The following is a 16,216-nucleotide window of genomic DNA, read 5'->3' on the forward strand; positions in this document are numbered from 1 at the left end:
TTGCTTATACCCATGAAGTTCATGTTTGCCGCTCCATGACACGATCGCGGGACATAGAGTCTGCGGGACCCACGGCAATGCTCACAGAGCACGCGGCAGGCGCGTGCGCCCACAATGCCGCGATTTAAAGGGGACGCACCTGTATGCCCATTTGCCCAGCCGTGCCATTGTACATCGTCGTGCGCTGGTTGGCAAGGGGTTAAATACCACCAATAGAAAGCTCTATTTGTGTGAAAATAAATTATACAAATTTAATATGAGTACAGTGTTGTATGACTGCGCAATTGTCATTCAAAGTGCGACAGCGCTGAAAGCTGAAAATTGGTCTGGGCAGGAAGGGGGTACAAGTGCCCGGTAGGGAAGTGGTGCTAAACCCTTCCATATACCCAGTGAATGGACTGGCCTCAGGTGATGCACAGACATGAAAACAAATTCTGGGTAACTGAGCTACAAAAGGGTTTCCTCTAGTGGGACTTTGTTTTTTTGGGGGGAGGGGGGGGGGCAGGGACTCCTCAAACATCAGACATGTTGAAAAATGAATTACCTTTTATTGGAAAAAAAAAGTTAAAAAGCAAGTAGGAAAAAAACAGGATAAAAAAAAATCCCAATGGATGCAGATACAAATTACGAGTGCAAAAATGCATTACATACAAGAAAACACTACTCTGTCAGGGAAGGGTAAAACAACAGAGCGTACGCAAAGCAATTGTGCTTGTGCTGAGCAATAAAGTTGATTTTACCCTTCAGAGGTGACGTTCGACATCAGAACACTGCCAGTTAGGCCCCTTTCACACGGGGCACGTCCATTTTTGCTCAGCGTGGGGGGGGGGGAATCGATCTGCTGATCCCCACTGAGCAGGGAGGATGACAGGTCAGTCTCCACTCACTGTGCTGAGATGGACCAGTCAAACACCCCCCCCCCCCCCCCCCCGCTGTCCTCTATGGAGAGATCGGATGAAAAGGGGACCGCCTGTCCATTTTTATCCGATCCCATCCGATCCATCAGACGGATGGTAAAACAGGACCACCGTCCGTCTGGATTTGACAGGTTCGTATATCGGACATGTAACCGCTGACATCCGCTGCTGCATAGGGGTGCATGGTGTGTCCAATCAGCTCCGCCCTGAAAAGCTGACAGGCGGAACCTGATCGGAAAGGAAAAGGGGTCTAAAGGCAGCCCATTTACCGTATTTATCGGCGACACACACATTCATTTTAAGAGGGAAGTTTCAGGAAAAAAAACTTTTAAATAAGGAACTTTGAATCAAAATAAGGGGTCAGTGCCCATCTGCAGCCTCACCATTGCCATCAAGGCTGCCTGATCAATGCCCATCTGCAGCCTCGCCATTGCCATCAACGCAGCAGCCTGGCCATTGCCATCAACGCAGCAGCCTGGCCATTGCCATCAACGCAGCAGCCTGGCCATTGCCATCAACGCAGCAGCCTGGCCATTGCCATCAACGCAGCAGCCTGGCCATTGCCATCAACGCAGCAGCCTGGCCATTGCCATCAACGCAGCAGCCTGGCCATTGCCATCAACGCAGCAGCCTGGCCATTGCCATCAACGCAGCAGCCTGGCCATTGCCATCAACGCAGCAGCCTGGCCATTGCCATCAACGCAGCAGCCTGGCCATTGCCATCAACGCAGCAGCCTGGCCATTGCCATCAACGCAGCAGCCTGGCCATTGCAATCAACGCAGCAGCCTCACCATTGCCATCAACGCAGCAGCCTCACCATTGCCATCAACGCAGCAGCCTCACAATTGCCATCAACGCAGCAGCCTCACAATTGCCATCAACGCAGCAGCCTCACAATTGCCATCAACGCAGCAGCCTCACCATTGCCATCAACGCAGCAGCCTCACTATTGCCATCAACGCAGCAGCCTCACCATTGCCATCAACGCAGCAGCCTCGCCATCGCCATCAACGCAGCAGCCTCGCCATCGCCATCAACGCAGCAGCCACGCCATCGCCATCAATGCAGCCTGTTCGATACCCATCTGCAGCCTAGAGGTGACAGGGAGGGGGGCAGGACAAGAGCCGACAGATTACATACAGTGAGAATATCCTATGATAGACAGAACAGTGGTCCAATGGTGGCCCAGGAGACGGGAGTTCCTATTACAGGGGCCGCCAAGTAAACAGGAGATTCTCACTGTATGTAATCTGATGACGCTCGTCCCGCCCCCTCCCTGTCCCCTCCGAGGACAGCTAAAATTGAATTTAAAATGGGGCTTCCAACTCACAGTAATGGACTAAAAAAAAAAAGGGGGGGGGGGGGAGGATAAATGGTTTTGGATCATTATAAAACAGACTGTGGGGATTGGCCAGACTTCTACTTTGAGAGCCCCTCTCATTTTGACCTCAAACTCAGTCCAGACTTCTGGGAGGAGCAGCGAGCCGGCTCCAGCAACAGGAAGTGGAAAATCTAATTTTCTGCCGATGAGATTAGATCACAACTGGTTTGGTTCAGACACAGAAGGTGGCACACACAGGTTAAAATGACTATCAAAAAGGTTAATTTCTCACATTTGTGGCTTTTTAAATCACAATTAGTGTCTGTGTATAAATAGTCAATGAGTTTGTTAGCTCTCACATGGATGCTCTAAGCAGGCTAGACACTGAGCCATGAGGAGGTAGAAAAGAACAGTCAAAGGACCTGCGTAACAAGGTAGTGGAACTTTATAAAAGATGGAAAAGGATATAAAAAGATATCCAAAGCCTTGAATATGCCCGTCAGTACTGTTTAATCACTTATTAAGAAGTGGAAAATTCAGGGCTCTTTAGATACCAAGCCAAGGTCAGGTAGACCAAGAAAGATTGCAGCCACAACTGGTGAAAGAATTGCCCAGGATACAAGGAAAAACCCACAGGTAACTGCAGGAGAAATACAGGCTGCTCTCCAAAAAGATGGTGTGGTTGTTTTTAAGGAGCACAATTCAATGATACTTGAACAAAAAAGAGCTGCATGGTTGAGCTGCCAGAAGGAAGCCTTTACTGCACCAATGCCACAAAAAAGCCAATCAGGCATGTCAAGGTGTTGTTGGGCATATTGTAACCAGGCTTTTTTGTGGAACTTGTGTAGTAAAGGCTTCTTTCTGGTAGAGCTGCACAATTCTTTTTTGTAAATCAAAACAACTATTATTCAGCATAGAAAAAAGTATATAGACACACAGGTGAATAGTGCAACATGCACTACATTTACGAATCAATCCAGTTGACATACACATCAGATGTTGCATTTATGACATTATACAGCTGAAATATACAGGATCATGGCTCAGGGTTGGGGAGGAGGTGTTTACATATCGGAGCCCAGTAGGTAATTAGGCGGTTTGAAGTCGAGCAAAGGGAGGAGTCAATGGGGGAATCATGAAATTACCAAAAGAATAGTAAACTTAGTCCTTGCATTACAGGTGGAGGTATCCTCAAGCCATCTATCCCATATTTTGTGGAATTTGTCGGGGCAGCCCCTATGGATATATAGTACCTTTTTGTAGGGGAGAGTGATATTGACAGCTCTAGTCCATTGCTGCAGTGTGGGAGGGGTCCCCCTCATCCACGTTCTAGCGATCTGCAACCTGGTGAGGAATAAAGTTTCTTGCAGAAATATATTTAAATATTTGTCGCCTTCAGAGAGCGAGAGGAGCCCCAGCACGCACTGATGGGGGGCAGAGAGACAATGGGGAGCCCATGCAATCGTGTAGGAATCTAACCACCTGGGTCCAGAACCCCTGTATGGATGGACAGGCCCATAGTAGATGGAGGAAGGAGGCTATGTGGTGGCCGCAGCTTGGGCAGTTGGGGTCATGTCCATTTCTGTATTTGGATATGCGGTATGGAGTCAAATATGATCTGTGGAGGATATATAGATGGGAGAGGCGGTCAGAAAGTTTAGGGGAGATAATTTTGCAGTTGACAAGGGCCTCCTCCCAGTCCTCATCCGTCAAGATGCCCAGGTCCGACTCCCATCGTGATTTCAATTGATGAGCAATGGTATCGGCTGCGGGCCGCATGAGGTAGGTATAGATTTGAGAAATCAGTTTCTTGGAGTCTTTTCCCAAGGCTAAGTCCACTAATAGTGGGACCTCGAGGGCTGGGATAGGGTTGCCAAACTGTGTGTTGAGTGCATGCCGGAGCTGGAGGTATCGGAAGAACATGTGATTTGGTAAATCAAAGTCTTTGAGTGTTTGGAATGGTTTAACTGACCCATGAGCTACAACTTGCGATAGGTAGATGACGCCCCTGTCGACCCACAGACCATGGTCAGGGAAGGAGGCAAGTTCAGGCAAATTTGGGTTGTCCCAAAGAGGAGTGTGAGAGTGGGGAGAGGGCGCTCGACCCAGGCACATAGCAGTTCGCCAGATCTTGCAGTGGTGTAGCAACATGTGTCTCCCGTCGCCAGTGCGGGGTGGGCCACGGGGTCCGCAGAACAGGATTTGGAAGGGGTGGGATAATGGGCCAGGAGTTTGTGAGCAAACCATGTGGGAGTAGTGAGTTCTGTCAGAGTGGTTGAAATGGAAGAAGTGGGGAGAGTTGAGATGCTATGTAATATGTAGAGAGGTCAGGGAGCGCGGTGCCGCCTAGGTCAGTTGGGCATTTCAGGACCTTCCACGACAACTTGTGACGGGAGGAGCCCCATATAAAAGTGTTGAGAATAGATTCCATAGACTTGAATATACGTGCGGGAAGGTATACTGGGGCCTGCCAAAATATATAAAGTAATTTGGGAAGAAGGATCATTTTCACTAGGCCAATTCGACCCATAACCCCTAAGGGGAGTCGGGACCATATCTGCGTTTTGATTTTTAGTGTGGTGAATAGTGGCTCAATGTTAAGGGTAATAAAATCGAGGAGAGATTGGGAGATGTGAACACCCAGGTACTTGATGGTACTTGCTCTAACTAGGGGGAGAGCGGCTTGGTCGGCTGTAGGAGCGCCTATATCTAGTGGGAGGATTTGGGACTTAGTCCAGTTTATCTGAAGTCCAGAGAACGCCCCAAAGGCCGTAATAACACGAAGAGCGGTCTGGAGTGAGGGACCTGCGTTGGCGAGGTAAAGGAGCATGTCATCAGCATAGAGGCTTATTACCTCTGTTATCTGGCCACAACGGAGGCCCTTAATGTCGGGATGGCATCGAAGGGCTATCGCAAGGGGTTCCACCACGAGGGCGTAGAGCAAAGGTGAGATGGGGCAGCCCTGACGCGTGCCGCGAGAGAGTGGGAAGGAGGGGGAGATTCTACCATTTACCTGAATATGCGCTGTGGGGGCCTGATAGAGAAGCTGAAGCCATTTTATGAATTTTGGGCCAAAGCCAAATCTTCTGAGACACTCCCATAAATAGCTCCACTCCACAGAATCAAACGCTTTGGCGGCGTCTAAGCTGACCACTACTCTGGAGCCTATATCTGTGTGTTGGGATTGGAGATTCATGTGGAGCCGTCTAAGATTAAAGGCAGTGTTTTTGTCTGGCATGAAGCCGGTCTGGTCAGGGTGCACTAAGCTGGAGATTACTTTATTAAGGCGAAGGGCCAGCATTTTGGCCAGTACCTTGACACCGAGTTGGAGGAGGGAGATGGGTCTGTATGATTCGGGGAAAAGCGGGTCTTTGCCCGGTTTAGGTATGAGGACGATAAGGGCTTTGTTCATGGATGTCAGGAGAGTGTTCGTGTCAAATATATGTGTATATAGGTTACAAAGCTTGGGGATTAGAATCTCACTGAATTGTTTGTAGAACTCAAGGGGGAGCCCGTCGGAGCCAGGTGCCTTGGATGTAGGAAGTAGAGCCAGAGCCTCTGTAATGCATTTTGTGGTGATAGGTGCTTCCAGTTGGGCGATTTGTGGGGGTGAGAGTGTAAGGAAGTCAATGTCCTGTAGGAATGCTGAGAGCTCAGCTTGAGAGTGTTGTGAGGTGGAGGAATAAAGTTCAGAGTAAAAGGACCTAGAGCTGCACGATTATGGCTAAAATGAGAATCACAATTTTTTTCTTAGAAGATAGATCACGATTCTCTCACGATTCTCGCGGCGTAACATCATCTTTCACATTAAAACAAAAACAAAAAAAATTGGGCTAACTTTACTGTTTCTTTTTTTTTTTTTTTTTTTTTTTTTTATTCATCGAAGTGTATTTTTTCCCAAAAAAATGCATTTGAAAGACCGTTGGGCAAATACCGTAAAATATGGCAGCAATTGACATTTTATTCCCTGGGGTCTCTGCTAAAATATATATATAATGTTTGGGGGGGTTCCAAGTAATTTTCTAGCAAAAAATATTGATTTTAACTTAAACAAGTGTCAGAAAAAGATTTAGACTTTAAGTGGTTAAAAACTTGGCAGACTGCCCTGGATTTTTTCTTTACACACAGAAGTTTATCCCTTTGATCTGAGAAGGAAGAGTTAGTTACAATGCTTCATGTTAAAAAATTGGCAGACTGCCCTGATGTTTTCTTTTGACAGCTGAGTGAGCAAATAAGTCTCTCTCACTTGTTATATGAAAGAATCGGCAAACTCTGCAATAGAGCGTCAGGGGGGTTGAATCGAGATCATGATTTTTTAACGATTAATTGTGCATCTCTACTTTCTGGCAACTTGACCATGCAGCTCTCTTTTTTTTCAAGTATCATCGTATTGTGCTTCTTAAAAACAACCACACCATCTTTTTCCAGAGCAGCCTGTATTTCTCCTGAGGTTACCTGTGGGGTTTTTCTTTGTATCCTGAACAGTTCCTATGGCAGTTGTGGCTGAAATCTTTCTTGATCTACCTGACCTTGGCTTGGTATCAAGAGATCCCCAAAATTTCCACTTCTTATTAAATGATTGAACAGTACTGACTGGCATATTCAAGGCTTTAGATATCTTTTTTTTTATCCTTTTCCATCTTTGTAAAAAGTTTCATTACCTTCTTACGCAGGTCTTTTGACTGTTCTTTTCTGCTCCCCATGGCTTATTCTCTAACCTGCTTAGTACATCCATGTGAGAGCTAACAAACTCATTAACTATACACAAACATTTAAAAAGTGATTTAAAAAGCCACAAATGTGAGAAATTAACCTTAAATTGCCGTTTTAACCTGTGTATGCCACCTTCTGTGTCTGTACCAAGGCCAAACATTCCAGGATATGTAAACTTTTGATCCATTTGGGTGATTTCTGTTATTATGATTTAAAAAGGATCCAAAATAATAATAAATAGCTTCATGTGATGCTATCCTTAAATAAAAGACAGATTTTTGGGACGATTAGTCATATTTTCAATATTAATGCCAAAATTTCACAATTTCTGCCAGGGTATGCAAACTTTTAAGCACAACTGTATATATTGAAAATCGTTTTTAAATTTCTTTATTTTCCAAAAAATTGTGACAAAAAAAAAAAATTACAACTTCAATAAACTGTCATGCCTCTTACAAAATACCATGGAGGGTCTACTTTCCAAAAAGGCGTCATTTAGGGGGTATTTGTACTTTTCTGGCATTTTTGGGCCTCAAGAAATGAGATTGGCCGTCAGTACATCAGGAATGATAGATTTTCAGATATATACCATAGATTGTGGACTCTCCTATACACTAAATAAAACACTGGTTATTTTCACCAAAGAAATGCAGCAGAATACATTTTCACCTAAATTTATGAAGAAAGATTTTTTATTTGTGAAATTTTATAAACAGAAAACGAAGAAAAAAATGCTTTTTTTTTTTTTCTCCTCCTCTTCAAAAATTTTCAATCTTTTTTGGAATATTTAGCAAAAAATATAAAACCCAGCGGTGATTAAAAAAAAAAAAAAAATCACCAAAAGAAAGCTCTATATGCGGGTAAAAAAAAAAAGATAAAAATGTCATATGGGTACAGTGTTGCATGACTGAGTAATTGTCATTCAAAGTGTGACAGCGCTGAAAGCTGGAAATTGGCCTGGGCAGGAAGGGGGTGAAAGTGCCCGGTATTGTGGTGGTTAAAAGGAATCCCTTGGGGGTCCTCTGGTCACCAGAGCTGGCGTTTGCATTAAAAGATTTCTCCTCTTTTCTGCGGACAACCCAAAACTTGGGATTTTGTTTTACTTTCACTGTCAATGATAACCGTAAACAGGACAAATAGAGGGCGAGGGGGGATCTCCCTAATGGGGACCGAGACGGACAATAAAAACGGACAGGGTGTCTAATTCCTCAAAAAAAAAAAAAAAAAAAAAAAAGTTTTGCCTTTAATTATACTTAAAGTGGGCAAATACAAATATAAAAGTTGTCGTGTGAAGGGCACTTACCGGAAGTTTGGTGCAGACGCCCACTCAAGGGCCAGGCAGGCCAAGTCTATGGCGGCGTACGCCATGAGGTAGAACACCGTGACAATGCCAGCGATGGTATTTAATTTTCCAGCTAACAAAACAATCTGAAAATAGAGAGAGAGAGAAAATATCACCACAAAAATAGTTTGAAGGAAGATGTAGATTTTAAAAGTCAGCTCCATGCAAAACTGATATTGGACGGGCATCTTCATCAGAATGGCCAGCTCAACTAACTGCAATGCCCATTACAAATCTCCCCATTGTGGGAGGAGCAGAGACACAAACTACTGCAGGGAAACCTCACCATTGTGGGAGGGGCAGAGACACAAACTACTGCAGGGCAATCTCATCATTGTGGGAGGGGCAGAAACACAAACTACTGCAGGAAATCTCACTATTGTGGGAGAAGCAGAGACACAAACTACTGAAGGAAATCTCACCATTGTGGGAGGAGCAGAGACACAAACTACTGCAGGAAATCTCACCATTGTGGGAGGAGCAGAGACACAAACTACTGCAGGAAATCTCACCATTGTGGGAGGGGCAGAGACACAAACTACTGCAGGAAATCTCACCATTGTGAGAGGAGCAGAGACACAAACTACTGCAGGAAATCTCACCATTGTGGGAGGGGCAGAGACACAAACTACTGCAGGAAATCTCACCATTGTGGGAGGGGCAGAGAACAAACTACTGCAGGAAATCTCACCATTGTGGGAGGGGCAGAGACACAAACTACAGCAGAGAAATCTCATCATTGTGGGAGGAGCAGAGACACAAACCACTGCAGGGCAATCTCCCTATAATCTCTGCTTTCTTCTCCTGGTGTGACCTCTGCTTAGCTACTGATGGATACTTCTGAATGAACACCATGGACAATGGTCACCTGACATTTTCTGCTGCCTGGCAAAACATTTCGAGTTGACTACAAGTCTTCCTTCATATTTGGCATGTAGTCAGTTTGTGTCATGTAGGTGCCTAGAAAGGACCAGGCCAAGACCCCTAGGCTGCACATGCAGGATACAAGACTTTCTGAGACCACCTGGGATAACAAGGTCATATGGCCTCCAAGCTGACAATAGGTCATATCCGCATATTGCTGAAAAATCATGTCAATGAACAATTGCTCCAATTTCTCCAATTATTACCATCCAGGTTAGAGATTTGTGGCAGGTCTTTGAGACCATGCTCTTTCCACCTTTGCTAAGTACAAGTGCTGTACCATCAGCTTCAAACATATTTCCTTTCTCTCCCATAAAAGGAGGAGATGAACCCAACAGAGGTTTTTGCACTCTGATGATTGAAAGTGTTAATATCACCATTAGGGTAACCCTGAACCCCATGGCCTGATTGTAGCAAGAGATGTTCAGAAGAAGTGTCATAACTTCAGAGAACATAAAAAACACGACACAGACACACAAAGAGGAGCTCACCTGCACCAGGGCCCAGGTATAGAGGACAGCTCCCCAGGGGTTTCCTCCCTTGGAGACCAGCTTGGCAGGTGCTAGGAGAATTCCTGAGAGATACATTTTGGTTAAATAAGTAATAAAGACAAAATCTATAAGGAGAAGACATCGCTGAAGAACAATACACAAACCTAGATACTGCTGTATTTTACACAGAGAGTCAGTGGGGTACCGAACGTATTTGACACCTGGGGAATAGTGACAGAAAAGGTTAAGATGTTCCATCCAGACCACCTGTCAAATAGGGACCTGCAGATAGGAGATTATATTATCCCATCCACACCTCCCATCAAACAAGGACCTGCAGATATGCAGTTAAGATGCCCCATCCAGACCACTATAAAAACAGGATCTTCAAATAGGAGGTTAAATTGTCTCATCCAGACACATAAAGTGACTCGAATATACTCCCTGGAGGATCGGTAAGATAAAGAGACAAATTCCAGCTATAATTGCCCCCACCAACTCACAGTTTGTTTCAAATAGGGGTGTTTGGGTGCCTCGGGGGCATGCATAGTTTCTCTATCAGTCTGACACAGAGTCCCCCACATGTCTCACCTTACTTTCCTTTGGGTTAGACCCAAAGGGTTCCTTAATCCTATGCACCACCAGGTTTCTGTGGATATTACTAAAAGTTATCATGATCTTGTTTATGAATGGAACTCATCCTTTCTGTACGATTGTAAACTGAGCATTGTTTTTTTTTTGTACATTGAAAAATCTTAAATAAACAAACTATCAAACCAGGACCTGCAGATTTCAGGTTGAGATGTCCTATCCAGACCACTATCAAACTAGAACCTGCACATTTGAGGTTAGGATGTCCCATCTAGGCCACGATCAATACCAGGACCTGCAGATTTGAGGTAATGATGTCCCATCCAGACCATTATCAAAGAGGGACCTGCAGATATGAGGTTAATGTGTCCCATCCAGACCACTATCAAACCGGGACCTGCAGATATGAGGTTAGCATGTACCATCCAGACCACTATCAAACTGGGACATGCAGATATGAGGTTAACGTGTCCCACCCAGACCACTATCAAACCGGAACCTGCAGATTTGAGGTTAGCATGTACCATCCAAACCACTATCAAACCAGAATCTGCAGATTTCAGGTTGAGATGTCCCATTCAGACTGCTATCAAAACTAGGACCTGCAGATTTGAGGTTAAGATGTCCAATCCATACTACTATCTGAAACCTGCAGATTTGAGGATAGGATATCCCATCCAGCCCACTATCAAACTGGGACCTGCAGATATGGGGTTAACATGTTCCATCTAGACCACTATCAAACCAGGACCTGCAGATATAAGGTCCAGACCACCATTAAAGAGGGGACCTGCAGATATGAGGTTAGGATGTCCCATTCAGACCACTGTGAAAATGTAACCTGCAGACATGAGAATAGATAACCTGCTCCCTGAGGCCCCAGCTGTCAGGGTTATCAAGAGTTGCAGAGGAAGTCTTTCACTATTCACTTCCTTATAGCTTTGAAGGATTACATAACCTAAGACAGAGAGCCACAAATAAATAGGGTAGTACAAAAACTTCCTCTGATAAGTGACAGCAGAGACTCAAGGAGCAGGTCACTTGTCATATGAGGTACATGAACATCAAAGAAGCCACAGAGCCCAGCATGCCCCTGCACCTGTCTGTGCTTGCACTCTCAGATCATCATGAACCTGGCTGTACCCAGGAAGGACCAGCCCCCTAGGACCACTTCCGCTCTTAATATTATTATTATTAATATTGTATGAGAGCAAAACTAACTGGATTTTCTTAATCAAAATCTGACCTCCATCCTTCCCTTCCTTCAGTCTTGCACAGTTGCACAGGCCGTTCTCCAGGACTGAAATGGGTTACTCCGATTTCACTGCACACTGTGAGCTTTTCACCATGTGCATTAGAAGCTGCAGCAATTCAGATTGAGCCTGCCTCATTTCCTGGCTGAAGGACATTCAGCATTTTCTAACCCCCAGCTTGTCTGTCCCTGGATTTAATTTCTTCCAGCAGGGGGCCGTACAGGGTTGGGACAATGGGTGGGCAGCAGGGACAGCCACCCTGGGCACAGGGGTATGGGGTGCAGCCACCGAATGCTCCAGATAAGTGGCTGGAAACCATGGGCTGTCACAGCCTGCTCCAGCATACCCACTCTTTACCTTATCTGCCCACAACTGGCATGAAACACACATCATGCATGTGCAATTTTCTTCTAGCTGCAAGAAAACAAGTGATTGGCCACACATGTGAAGCATGCACTCAATGCCAACCATAGGCAGCCAGAGCAAGGGGGGGGGGGGGACGTGATAAGGACACAGGCTGGGGAGGAAAGGGCTAGGTGATGCTAGGCATCCTCCAGTCAGGAGATGAGGATGGCTAGCTGCTGCTACTAATAAAGCTTTTAGGAGAGGTTTGTTTTACTTTCTCAACTTCACGCAGTAAGAAAAAAAATTCAAGGTCCCTCCCATATATAAAAAGATCCACTTACCAAACAGGTCATCCTTGGCCAGTGCATGTAGAATGCGAGATGCCCCTATCAGAGTGCTCATAGACGCAGACAGAGATGTGGCGTACACCCCAATTAGGACGAAGGGCGGCCAAATGTTGATGGGTCGGAAAAATCCGTAGTCTTCTCTCAGGAGTGTCCTAATGGGGAAGAAAATTAGAAGATTCCAGTTAATCCACCAAGATTATAGAAAGGCAGTTAAGGCAGGAGAGATTTGGATAGACAGTTGGATACATGGCTCTATATTTAGGATGTATCTGGACTATAAACCAGAGGCTCTGGATAGACAGTTGGATACATGGCTCTATATTTAGGATGTATCTGGACTATAAACCAGAGGCTCTGGATGGACAGTTGGATACATGGGTCTATAAACCAAAGGCTCTGAATGGACACTTGGATAAATGGCTCTATATTTAGGATGTATCCGGTCTATAAACCAGAGGCTCTGGATGGACACTTGGATAAATGGCTCTATATTTAGGATGTATCCGGTCTATAAACCAGAGGCTCTGAATGGACAGTTGGATAAATGGTTCTATCTTTAGGATGTATCTGGTCTATAAACCAGAGGCTCTAGATGGACAGCTGGATAAATGGCTCTATATTTAGGATGTATCCGGTCTATAAACCAGAGGCTCTGAATGGACAGTTGGATAAATGGTTCTATCTTTAGGATGTATCTGGTCTATAAACCAAAGGCTTTGGATGGACAGTTGGATAAATGGTTCTATATATAGGATGTATCTGGTCTATAAACTAGAGGCTCTGGATGGACAGTTAGAACCATTTATCCAACTGTCCATCCAGAGCCTCTGGTTTATAGAACAGATACATCCTAAATATAGAACCATTTATCCAACTGTCCATCCAGAGCCTCTGGTTTATAGTCCAGATACATTATATATATAGAATCATTTATCCAACTGTCCATCCAGAGTCTCTGGTTTATAGACCAGAAACATCCTAAAGATAGAACCATTTATCCATCTTTAGGATGTATCTGGTCTATAAACCAGAGGCTCTGGATGGACAGTTGGATAAATGGTTCTATATATAGGGTGTATTTCTATTGTAAACCAGCAGCTCTGGCTGGCAAGTTGTATACTGACTGCAGGAGGTAGATAGAAAATATTTCTGGACTGCCGCACTCCAAAAAAATGTTTGCCTTTTAGTCAAAATGCAGGATCAAAAATACATGCCACAGCAGAACGGACAGAAGAGCTGATGCGTTTCACACTACAAACAGTGCTTAATCATAGCTTTGATTAGGCACTGTTTGTAGTATGAAACACGCAAACTTTTTTTGGAGTGCGGCAGTCCAGAACTATTTTCTATCTATCGTTATATGCATTGCCAGCACCTGTGGCTTCTAAACTGGTGAAGAGGTTTACTTTCGTTAGACCCACCTGGAGCAGTGACACCCTTTCCTCCCCTATCTTGATTCCTGGACTTTGCACATATATATTTAGGAGGTATCTATGATTTGTGATGAACACAATATAACTACTGTATATACCTTCTTTTTTAAGAAAGCCCAGTTTGGATTTGCACTAATTTGGTGGAGGTATTCTTACCTGTCACAGGTAAGTGCTGCTAAAATGAAGAGGACCAGGTAGACGAAGAACGTGATAATGACCGCAATTATTGTTCCCAGAGGAATAGCGCGACTCGGCTGCTTCAACTCCCCTGTGAAAATGGACAAATGTTTTAGATTGCATGTGCCTCATCCGAATTCTGTTGTTGGTGTTGCGGAACTCCAAGCAGAAGAAAAAAATGTAGCACCGTAGCGAGTGTATAGGGAGTTGTTTTTCGTTTTATAGTGCATGGATGCTCAACCTGTGGCCCTCCAGCTGTTGCGGAAGTCCCATCATGCCTCTGCCTTTAGAAGTCAAACTCGTAACTGTCAACCTTGCAATGCCTCAGGAGACTTCTAGTTTTGCAACAGGTGGAGGGCCGCAGGTTGCGCAACCATGTTTTAGTGGTTACTGGGTGCCATAATATGAAAGGTAGTCTTCATCATTGAGAAGGTACCTACTGTATTTCCTTTGAAGATGACCAGCCACTGCAGCCTTCACTTAGCTGAAAAATGACTAAGGGTCCAAAAGCTTTTATTATACTGTAGATCAGCCTTTCTCAACCTTTTTACCCCAAGGGAACTCTTAATATAATTTTCAGGTATCGAGGAAACCACTGATAAAACCCATTCATTGGGGGTTAGTAGGAACAATGCCCCTTACTTTTTGGTGGTCAGCGAGTAACAATGCCATTTTTTACAGTGGTGGTAAGAATGGCCCCCTTACAGAGAGCTATAAAGATCATTGGCGTCATACCACTGGCTCCTCCAAGTGACATTGGCTCAGAACTATGTAGGCACCATCAAACAGGAGGTAAATCAGCCACAGCTCAGGGAACCCCTAGTTGAGAATGGCTGCTGTAGATGTTTGTTCATAAATAGAGAGGACACCGTGAATTACAGAGCGCGTCTGATGCGTAAAGCATGGGGCGTGCAGGAGGTGTGTTCTGGGAAGACTCCATGGACACCCTCCTAGAACAAAAGAGCTGCACTGTAGCTGTAGTCTTTTGGCTATGGCCATTGAAGTATTGAAGTGGTTAATTGACTCTAGAGAAGGGTGGGGGGGCCCCACTGCTGTGTACATATTAAATTGGTAAGTGGAAGCAAACCACATCTTCCAGGAAATCCTGTTTAAGAGAGCAATGGTTGGGTCTGCTCTTCCCTAATGACATGTAGCATCCGTCTTGATAGGATGCTAGTATGATTAGGAAAATGTTCTTTTTGGCTCCTCTGTATGCAGTGGAGCAGTTGTTGATTGCTTTGGGCTGATCTGCATCTCACAGGCTGCTGGTTTGATTGCTTCTACCTGCCTTCTGGAAGGATCTAGAACAGTGGTCTCCAAACCATGGCCTGGGGGCTCGATGTGGCCCTTTGCTTGCCTTTATCTAGTCCTTGAGGCACTATTCCATCCACTGACACCAATGATGGGGCTCTATTCCTCCCACTGACACCAACAATGGGGCACTACTATTCCCACAGATGCCAACAACAGGCCACTATTCCTCCCACTTAAACCAATGATGGGGTATTGTTTACTCTCACTGACACCTGGGCGTTTTCAACTCCTACTATGCACAGTCAGGCTCCCCTAAAGTCTGAAAGACAGTAAACTTACCCTTTGTTTAGAATGCTTGGAGACCCCTGTTCTTGAACATAGCATGTGGAGCAAGTCAAATAAGCAGCCAATCCCTGGGAAGGTGTATCGAGTAGGTGTCAAAAGAGCACTTAAAATAGTCTGGAGGTGTGGATCAGCTTGGTCTTTTCCAGGAGAAGTCCCCAACCTAAAGGGCTGCTGCCCTTCCAGGAAGCTCAGCTAAAGGTCTACATGTGCTCATTGAGGTCCCAGCCAGAACGGGGAGGGGGGGGGGGTATTTTTCTGAGAATCCTTGGAACTAATTGAGGGATTTCACTGTGAATCTGGTGTGGGGAGCTGACGGGTGAATGTCTGGTTGATAATGGAAGGAGGCATCCAGTTATCCAGAGACATTGTGAGCACAGACTTGAGTTTAGGATAGTAGCGATTGTTTGCCGGTTTCCCACATGCACAAGTGCCAGTGATTGCTTTGACTAGGCTTACAAAATTTCAAAATTTTACAAAAAGTGTGGCTGATTTCCTGGGCTTCTATTAGAGTATAGAGTATTGACAGTGTTGTGGGAGTATTTCACTGATCCCTCCACTAAACTCAAGTTTAATCTGCAATAAAGCATAAAAAGACAATGCCCTAGAACACGTGCAAAACACACGGCCCACAAGCCAAATCCAGAACACGCGGCCCGTGGGCCAAATCCGGTCAGCCAGGCCATTTCATGTGGCCCTCACACCACTCTTGCAGCTGCAGCGCCCCCCTTATGCCCCAGCTTGTCTCAGCAGTCAGCAGAAGAG

At 45.1% G+C, this 16,216-nt stretch overlaps 1 protein-coding gene across 1 annotated transcript in view; it reads right to left on the reverse strand.

Moving 5' to 3' along the window:
* The window catches only part of LOC141133631 (solute carrier family 12 member 9), a gene marked incomplete in the record, with an annotated part of 40,615 nt that overhangs the window by 16,530 nt on the left and 7,869 nt on the right, over nucleotides 1-16,216 (reverse strand). The window contains 4 exon segments of the mRNA XM_073623120.1: nucleotides 8,256-8,380; nucleotides 9,710-9,792; nucleotides 12,240-12,397; nucleotides 13,835-13,946. Coding sequence (XP_073479221.1) covers nucleotides 8,256-8,380; nucleotides 9,710-9,792; nucleotides 12,240-12,397; nucleotides 13,835-13,946 — 478 coding nt within the window.

This window comes from Aquarana catesbeiana, linkage group LG03 (genome assembly GCF_042186555.1).
Source record: "Aquarana catesbeiana isolate 2022-GZ linkage group LG03, ASM4218655v1, whole genome shotgun sequence".
NCBI lineage: Eukaryota > Metazoa > Chordata > Amphibia > Anura > Ranidae > Aquarana > Aquarana catesbeiana.